At 46.5% G+C, this 10,214-nt stretch overlaps 1 protein-coding gene across 1 annotated transcript; it reads right to left on the reverse strand.

Moving 5' to 3' along the window:
* Positions 1-457: 457 nt before the first annotated feature.
* LOC134542372 (procathepsin L-like) lies at positions 458-9,984 on the reverse strand. Its single transcript, XM_063386554.1, has 7 exons — positions 9,903-9,984; positions 9,017-9,111; positions 7,891-8,043; positions 6,109-6,294; positions 3,394-3,579; positions 1,427-1,595; positions 458-727 (listed from the first exon to the last, which is right to left on the reverse strand). The coding sequence occupies exons 1-7, from the start codon at positions 9,934-9,936 to the stop codon at positions 522-524; spliced, it is 1,029 nt and encodes a 342-aa protein (XP_063242624.1). The 5' UTR covers positions 9,937-9,984; the 3' UTR covers positions 458-521.
* Between the last annotated feature and the right edge of the window lie 230 nt (positions 9,985-10,214).

Below are 10,214 nucleotides of genomic sequence, written 5' to 3' on the forward strand. Positions count from 1 at the left end.
CAGAAAGCTGGATATTTTCTGGATTCAGAATAAAAAAAACTTGCACTTACAGTCGGGTTGGGTTTTAACTTTCGAACCATGGATTATTGTACACCTTAGTTTGTCACAGCAACAGCAGTCAATTAACTTACTTCAAAACCGAGTGTTAAAAATACGTAACATAACATGTATTCATAAAAAACTGCCGGTCAGATTACCGTTAGTTGTTTCAACTAGATAATTAGTTCTAGTGCAAATTTTGTTGGTCCAACAAGTATATTTCATCAACTAAACATTTTGTAATGTTTGGCACAATAAAGACAATTTTTATTCAGTAAGTCAGATTGTTATCTACATTTATACTTGGTTGGCGTTACATGAACCATCCAAGTGCCTTGGAAGGCACCCTGGCTGTGCATAGGAGATGCAACTCAGCAACTTCCGCAGGACGCGCAGGTGTACAATGACAAGCCAGAGCTCCAGAAAGCACCTCGGGATTTATTGCTGCCACGGAGGGTACACTGAGGCGAGTACATAGCGCTCTAGGCGGTGGGGTAGTTGGCAGCCGTGGCCAGAGCGCACTTGTTGTGTTTGTTGCGCGCTATGCGGATGTAGCCCTTCTCGCCGTACTTGGGCCCCCAAGAGTTCTTCACGATCCAGTAGTCGTGGCCGTTCTCACTGCCGTAGCCCACGATTAGCACGCCGTGGTCCATGGTGGTGTTGCTGCACTTGGGCTCGTTGTAGATGCCTGCAACAAGCCACACAGTCTGGGCCTATGCCTGCAACAAGCCACACAGTGTGGGTCCATGCCTTCAACACAGCTACGCAGTCTGGGCCCATGCCGGCAGCACAGTCACACAGTCTGGGCCCATGCCTGCAACAAGCCACACAGTCTGGGCCCATGCCTGCAACACAGCTATGCAGTCTGGGTCCATGCCTGCAACAAGCCACACAGTCTGGGCCCATGCCTGCAACAAGCAACACAGTCTGGGTCCATGCCTGCAACAAGCCACACAGTCGGGGCCCATGCCTGCAACACAGCCACACAGTCTGGGCCCGGGCGCTTGTTGCGATGCAGGCCCGGTCTAGCTCCATGACCCGTCTAGCCCCACAAGACGCGTCAAACTGTCCCTCTTAAGACTATCAATGGAGTAACTAGATACTATGTGCCTAAGACTTGCAGATCGTACGTTTAGTAATTTAATCTCATGTCTACTAACAGTTTAGCAAGTCAGTCTGTGGTTATTGATGGCTGCTGCCAGCGACTGGATGGTTGGCACCGAATGTGTAACGCTCATCTTATAAGTCTGTTAGTAATTAAACAAATGCATCTGTGAGTTAGTTTAGCGTCTTAGTAGAGACAGGCGAGGGTCATGCCAGGTAGCGGGGCAGTGTCGGGCTGCATTGGCCCCGGCGTCACTTGGAGGTCGCCGCAAGGGGCACTCACCTCCGGCGTAGTTGTCGAAGGAGGAGGCGCTGGCGTCCATGCCGGCGGCGATAGGCCCCACCTCGCTGACGGCCAGCGCCAGGCGGTGCTCATCTCCGGAGGGCAGGTCCACGATACCCTTCACCCAGCCCTTGGCGAGGCTCTTCTTGAACTTGCACTTCTGCCCGTCCTGCGCACCCATCACTCAGTCTAGCTCCACGAGAGAGCCCCGTCTTTGGCAGCACAGTGTCACAACCAAAACTAGCTGTCGAGTTTTCTTGCGAATAACTACTGCATGTAATCTTTAAAAAGATCATTTTTCTGTTTTATTTTTCAACGAAGATAAATTTCACATGTTTATGCATTTACACATCACATTGACTGCTGCAATATCAAAATTGTTTTAACTAATTTAATATTTTGGGAGTAATTGTAATTCTGTTTTTTTGTGATGTTTTCTACTACCATGTCTACTACTACCATACAAGTATGCTAGAAGAAGCATTGCACTTGCAAATTTGAAGCTTGTTTTAAAAACACTATCCACTATATATAACTGAGTCTAGATAAGTGTTCTGACTTAGACAGCCGCAGTATTGGCTAAGGCAGTTGAACATAACCATATGAAATGAGCAATACTTTCTTCACAGAGTACAGTACTTAACACGATTACGAAAGCATATAAAACCATGTCAACAGAAGCACTACAGTTAATAGCAGGAGTTTTCCATTGACCTCGTTATAATAGAGAAAACAGCATAAACAAGACTGTCACAGACACAAATGTCACTAAGAAAGACAATATAGACGCCAGAGAAGAGTAATTGAGAATATGGCAAAGAAGATGGGACAAGGCAGAAAAAGGAAGATATACATATGTAATCTTTCCTGATGTTAAGACAAGAATGAAGAACACATAGATTCCTGTGGATCTCTACTCGTCCTAGTATCTTACTGGACATGGAAATTTTAAATATAAGTTGCATCAGATGAACCTCGTTGAGTCTCCAAGCTGCATTATATGCCAAGAGGATGATAAAGTATCCCATTTTATAATTTAATGTGCGAAAACCGTTAATATCAGGTATAAATAGAGCGAAGAACTGCTTGTAAATCACAAGTACAGATATGAAGATTTACAAACCATCATTGAAGCTAAGGAAACTAAAAATACGTGGAAGCAACTAACAACAGCAATGGGGAAGAGACCGGAAGAGTTTGAATCATGGTGCGCTAATCAAGACCCCACCCTAAACACAGGAGAGGAAGAAAATTATGGACGAAAAACGAAGAATATAATGAAATAAATATGGAGAAGATACAAAACTCAAGAAGTAATATGAATAAGTGGTAAATAAATAAATATATATATAGATGGTTATGCTTGAGAAGAAAGACTTTTTGGTGACTGATATTGGGTTAATATAACTTAAGCAAGTTAGAAACTAGGTGTTGACATATAAGAAGAAAAGACAGGAAGAAGAAATAAATGATAAAACAATTTAAGACAAGAATAAGTAGATCAACGACGAAGCAAATTAAAAGTGAATTAGGTGAATATATGGCAGCAGAGTAGGCGTAGACGATGAAGACGAAGATGAATACAATAAATAGCCAATAAAAACACAGAAGCCAATATCATTTATTGATGATGACCACAGCTATAGCCCTGGAGAAGAGAAATATATTAAGAAATAATATGGGAGCAAATGAACATAAATAGGTACATATAGATTGAAAACACACTCTTCGATCTTGTGTGGGGCGTACCAGAAACAGGAGAGTACAAGTAGTCAAAGCATATTCATAAATTAATGAACCTACTACGTGGAGCCACTGTGCTACCGGTGATGGTAGCTCACGTGGTGCGGGTATAGGTCTGACCCGGACCTGCCAGTGAGTCGAAATGAGCAGGTCCATCCTCAGGTTTGTATGCACTCAGCCAGACCTGAACCTGGTATCATCCTCCAGGCGACAGATGCACTCACCTTGCCGGTGAAGGGGTACTCCTGCTCGGTCTCAATGCCGCCTGCCTTCCTGATGTACTCGTAGGCGACGGTCATCCAGCCGCCGTTAGCGCAGTTCATGGTTCCCGTGCAGTCGATGAGCTGCTGCTCGCTGAACGAGTACAGTTTGCCGGTCTTCTTGGCGATCTGTCCCTCCACGGCTCCCGTCTGCAACACCCGCCCAAAACCTCGGCTGCAGGTTGGCTACTCGTGCCTGAAGAGTTGCCATACATGGGGCATCTCTGGAGACATTACAGCAACACCCGCCAGAGACCTCGGCTGCAGGCGAGATAGTGTAGCTGGCTACATGTGCCTGAAGAGTTGCCATACATGGGGCATCTCTGGAGACATTACAGCAACACCCGCCAGAGATCTCGGCTGCAGGCGAGATGGTGTAGCTGGCTACATGTGCCTGAAGAGTTGCCATACATGGGGCATCTCTGGAGACATTACAGCAACACCCGCCAGAGATCTCGGCTGCAGGCGAGATGGTGTAGCTGGCTACTCGTGCCTGAAGAGTTGCCATACATGGGGCATCTCTGGAGACATTACAGCAACACCCGCCAGAGATCTCGGCTGCAGGCGAGATGGTGTAGCTGGCTACTCGTGCCTGAAGAGTTGCCATACATGGGGCATCTCTGGAGACATTACAGCAACACCCGCCAGAGACCTCGGCTGCAGGCGAGATGGTGTAGCTGGCTACTCGTGCCTGAAGAGTTGCCATACATGGGGCATCTCTGGAGACATTACAGCAACACCCGCCAGAGATCTCGGCTGCAGGCGAGATGGTGTAGCTGGCTACTCGTGCCTGAAGAGTTGCCATACATGGGGCATCTCTGGAGACATTACAGCAACACCCGCCAGAGACCTCGGCTGCAGGCGAGATGGTGTAGCTGGCTACTCGTGCCTGAAGAGTTGCCATACATGGGGCATCTCTGGAGACATTACAGCAACACCCGCCAGAGACCTCGGCTGCAGGCGAGATGGTGTAGCTGGCTACTCGTGCCTGAAGAGTTGCAATACATGGGGGGGTTTCAGAGAAAATTTGCAAGACCAAGGAACAAGTCATCTTCAGAGAATCAAACACACTATAGGAGAAACCATAAGGATAGTCGACTGAACAGAACGTGCTATGGGAATTCATTGTTTACTGATTGATTTGATCAAAGATAAAGTTGATAACTATTTTCCAAACAAGAAAAAAAAGTATGAATGTTTTTAGTCCAAACTTTTGTTCCCAGAGAGGTTCATAGAGACTGAACTCGATAACACAGTTTCAGTTAACTGGTCATCCAGGTCCACTGGAATGGGAGTCTCTTCATCTGTACCATTAATGTTAAAGTTTCCAGTGCCTAAACGATAATCTCTAACTGGGATTAATTGTTGAACATCATCTTGAACATAACCACATATATTAATTTTTCTTGAGATGGACACTTTTAGTGTAAATGACTTTTATAGTAAATGTATGTTAATAATGTAGGGTAAGAATGATTTTTTGAGGAAAATAGTTTAGGGCAATCAACTAATATAAGTTAATATATTCTATAACACGGAGCGCTTGTTCCGGAACATTACTGTTGAATAAGACATGCTCCCTAGCAGGCAATGAGGGGCGAAATGTTCACAAGCCTTATCCGCTGTCTGTTAGCCGAGTGTCGTGGAGAGTCAGCAACCAAGTCCCGCCGCAGAAAACAATCAGTTTCGTAGAGTTGACAGCCAAAACCACCTTTTTCTTCACTTTTATGTACACAGCAGTTGAATCGTGGGTACCTGTCCGCCACGCACGTTACACACTCCAATAATCCACTTGAAGGATAAATATAAACAAAAAAGTGCACAATGGAGGTTGAAAATATATTGTAACAAACATGGTGACAAAAACACCTGCGAAGAGTCTTTCTGTCTGTCTTCGCTTTTTTGTTACGCTTGCCTCGACTTCCTTAACATCGTTGAACAAGTTTCCCTCCAATGACAACAGTCTCTGAGTTCCCGCCCCGCCTCGCTCACGGCTAGGAAAGTGTTGCTACGTGAGAGCACACGAGGAGAACTCACGCGCCGAGAGTGGCAGGTTTTGTTGTCACTAGCAAACTGCTTCCGAGGGACGTTGTAGTGGCATTTGTTTGATTTCATTACATATAATGAACATGTCCTGTATGACCATAGGTTTTATATTCCTAACTGTAGCTGCTTTAAACTATAATCGTAGCAAAAATTGTTAAAAATTTACATCCTGTTTATTCAAATCTCTAAGTGCAGGAATTAGTATATCATTCACTATCCGGGCTGCGCAACCTGCAAGTATGCCGCCTGGAGTTATGCAGCCTGTCGTACACTGGCGTGAGTACAGCTGCCTAGCCTGTAGGTGCTGCAGTCGTCTGCGGCCTTCCTGACATTATGACCATGAGTGACTCGGAAATTATGAGAACCGAATCGACACTTTTGTGATTTATAGATGTGTTACATAGATGAGATGAAACATTTTACAGTACAGATATATATTTTTTTAATTATTTAAAAATTAATTTTGCCAGCACCTTGAAGTTACACGAGCGATGACGTATCACCGCGAAGCAGCCAGGGATGCATGCAGTGCGCGCAGGGCTTGTGTGGGTCCAGCAGCGTGCCGGTGTGCCAGTGTGCCAGTGTGCCAGTGTGCCAGTGTGCCAGTGTGCAGGGAGAGCGGAGGGCACTCACCGTGGAGAAGGCCCAGCAGCCGCCGCACAAGCCCTGGGTCTTGGGAGGCGTGACCAGGTTGTGCTGGCGCCAGTCCACGTGAGCAGGCAGGCTGCCGGCCTTGGAGCCGCCTCCTGCCGCCGCCGCAGCCGCCACCACCGTCTTGCGCGCGCCGCCGCTGTGCCGCCTCTTGATCTCCTCGTGCGTCTGCCGACACAGCGCCACACTGCACCACACTGCACCACACTCCCGCCACTGGTGTCCCCGGCGTCTGTGACGGCTCCCGAGTCGACGAGACGTCACACTTGTTTGGCCTCACTCGCCCGGTCATGTGACCCGTGAGCAGACCTGCTGCGGTGGTCGCAGACAACAAGCAGAACACTGCGCCGCTTCTCTGCTGCCATACTGCCCCAGCTTATCGAGGCGTCCCTCGGGAGGCCTTACCGCAACAATCCATGGTTTAACCGTACATACACGTCGTGACCAATTACGACATACTTGTACAACATATAGTCCAATCAGGGAGCTCTTCGGAGGTATTGTTTGCTCACGCAATGTACCCGCACAGAAGGAATGTTTTATGAGAATTCTCGCGGTGAACTCACACATCGCCAAACAGATATTTCGCATCGGTAACACATTTCCACGAGAACACAAAACTGATTGATATTTATTTTTGGATAAAAAGTTAGATTTTTATAAAATGTTTCTATCGCTATGAAACAGTGTCATGATGCACTCTGTGACCAGACACTGTTACGAGCTGTTCCCGACACCGCTGTCCGCACCTCCTCACAACTCTACCGCCATGGATTTCCGCTGCCTTCCGTCCACGTGTTTACGGCAACAAAAGCTCGTCCTTCCAGGGACTCGAACCCCGTCCTTCCAGGGACTCGAACCCCGTCCCTCTCGCCAACCAGGCAAGGGTATTAGCCAACTTGACCGAGTCGTGATAGTCATAGCACGACCCAATAACATACCTCATTGTCGATCTCATGTAAACCCAAAATAATTATTGAAGTTATACTCCTCTAGGCGCATTATGATAACATGAAGAAGTGAATTTTGATGATGCACGCGCATAGGCAACGAATGCAATGAATGTTAGTCTCTTGTTGATACACTTTAAAAGTGAATTATTATAGACTTACTTTTGAGAGAAATAGTCTTGTGGCTTAAGAAGTACTTAAAACACAGTCATTATTATCGACGCCCGTCATCACGACCTTATGCGTTGTTCACGAGTCTTTCAGCTCCGAAGAAAACCTTTTTAATTTTTTTATAAATTTTAGTAATCTTAGGCTTTGTTGCTAATATGTGTAGATTAAATTTATACACACAAGGACAGTTGCACGTGTAATGTGGACTTCAATGACATTAATTACATTGGCTTTCTTTGCCTTTTATCGAAAATATTTTTGTATTTATCTTTTTTTGGGCCTTCTAGCGTTGATTGTAAATTTAAACTTATGTATTTGCTACCATGCGCCTAAAGTTTTACATCATATAATGCGCGGCTTCATTCAACCTAGCATACCAGGCTTTTTTCTATAATTTTAATGGTATATACGTGCTGTAGCAATTTGTGATTTTTAGCTTTAGTGGCCCAATTTGAATACATGCTGGTGATGTTATTTGAGAACCAATTTGCATCACAGTAATTATTGAATGTTGGACTATCATATTACAAGACTTTTCTTTCAGATGCCACAAGGATTACTTTAATATAATTCCACGCATATTTTGGTTTTGGCAAGTGCTACTGCCACTTCTGACTCGGATGGACATTGAACGCCACGTTACCAGGTCGGACAGGTGGTTGAGGCCCATCCAGTAGGTGGTGAGGCCCTGCTCGTACAGGCGGTTGTGGCTCTCGACCTCTTCCTTCCGCTCCAGGAACGTCTGCAGTCGGGCCGCCTCGTCCTCTGCAGTGGCGTACTGCTTGCCGTGCTCGGCCTGGGGCATCAGGCAGGCAGAACCCTGTTAGCATACCTCCCAGGGAACCTGTGCATGGCAGGGAGAACCCTGTTAGCATACCTCCCAGGGCACCTGTGCATGGCAGGGAGAAACCTGTTAGCACACCTCCCAGAGCACCTGTGCATGGCAGGGAGAAACCTGTTAGCATACCTCCCAGGGCACCTGTGCATGGCAGGGAGAACCCTGTTAGCAAACCTCCCAGGGCACCTGTGCATGGCAGGGAGAACCCTGTTATCATACCTCCCAGGGCACCTGTGCATGGCAGGGAGAAACCTGTTAGCACACCTCCCAGAGCACCTGTGCATGGCAGGGAGAAACCTGTTAGCACACCTCCCAGGGCACCTGTGCATGGCAGGGAGAACCCTGTTATCATACCACCCAGGGCGCCTGTGCATGGCAGGGAGAAACCTGTTAGCACACCTCCCAGGGAACCTGTGCATGGCAGGGAGACCCCTGTTAGCATACCTCCCATGGCATCTGTGCATGGGAGGGAGAACCCTGTTAGCATACCTCCCAGGGCGCCTGTGCATGGCAGGGAGAACCCTGTTAGCATACCTCCCAGGGCGCCTGTACATGGCAGGGAGAACCCTGTTAGCATACCTCTCAGGGCGCCTGTGCATGGCAGGGAGAACCCTGTTAGCATACCTCCCAGGTCGCCTGTGCATGGGAGGGAGAACCCTGTTAGCATACCTCCCAGGGCGCCTGTGCATGGCAGGGAGAACCCTGTTAGCATACCTCCCATGGCGCCTGTGCATGGCAGGGAGACCCCTGTTAGCATACCTCCCAGGGCGCCTGTGCATGGGAGGGAGAACCCTGTTAGCATACCTCCCAAGGTGTCTGTACATCACAACCAAGTTGAGGAAACCTCAAGTGTAAATTACTGTAACCATGCGTAGGTAAGTTTGTTTTGTGCATTTTTAATGTGTAAATCGTTCATTCGAAGCATAGTGACCTTGAACCGGGCCCACGCATCTAGGTCTGCCTCGGACGCAGCTGACGTCAGCGCCACGAGCAGAGAAGCTACCACCAAGCACCGCATCTTGAATCCTGTAAAGATCACCCAGTTACGGCTATAATACTTGTTTTTCACTTACACCAGTCAAATTATTCATCAAGAAAATAACTACCTGTAGATTGCGGAACAATAATTCCTTCTCAATTACGTGTACGCTAATGTACATTAGCTTGAAATTCAGCCGGGCAGCGTTTATTTTGCGAGATTATTTTTTTAATTCCATAATAGTTGCCCTAACCTATTTTGTTTTATATTTTTGTTGTATCGAAAATTATCAATCTCTAATTTATTAAATACAGCATCTCTCACAGTATTTTAAACTGTTCACGTCAGTATGAAATAATCGTGTTTTGAAATGAAAAAAATAACTCCTAGAGATAGCGATAAAACGTTTGGGCTGCAAGACATGTGGCACTTTGTTTGCAAATTTCCTGAAAACAGTTATTGTTGCAACAACAACTGCTTCAATGTAACATTCTGTTAGCAACCAAGAGCCTCGCCACTTTGCAGCTGAAACTACCATAGCGCTATTGACTTACCGGCGAACTGGGCTTATAAATTAGGTACATCCTGAGATATCTTAGTAAGTTAAACTGTTATTAAAAGTATTAAAATAGGTCAGAAATTTTTATTAAATATAAATAAATATGTTTTGGAACATTATATAATTTTTTTTAGAATAGTTTCACTGAAATATTTTGAGCTTTAGAATAATATCTCAAACAGTTAACAAAAAATATGTTTATAACACTGCAGTGAAGTTCTTGCCCGGACGTGCAGCGTTCTTCAGTATCGCGACAGCCAGAGCTGTCTCAGCACTCACCTCTCGCTAACACCGACTCTGCAGTGCCAGACATGCGTGTGTCGCGGCTTTTATAAGTGGTTTGCTCTAACGTGGCATATACTGGACTCGCAGTGAGTGTGATAAGATACTGGCCAATGCGTGAGTAGTGAGGTCTCCCGTGACCTCGGTGGTGGAGCACTTGAGGAACCGCCCGGGACTCCCCAGGTCTGGTCCACATCGTGTAACATAGTCGCCCGCCCGCTCTGTCAGGGGAGTCTGTGTCAGGACATGCCTACAAGCGCTAGGCTGTGGACTGGCGCGCATAGAGCAGCTACCAGCTTTCAGCTGTAA

This window comes from Bacillus rossius (genome assembly GCF_032445375.1).
Source record: "Bacillus rossius redtenbacheri isolate Brsri chromosome 4 unlocalized genomic scaffold, Brsri_v3 Brsri_v3_scf4_2, whole genome shotgun sequence".
NCBI classification, from domain to species: Eukaryota; Metazoa; Arthropoda; class Insecta; order Phasmatodea; family Bacillidae; genus Bacillus; species Bacillus rossius.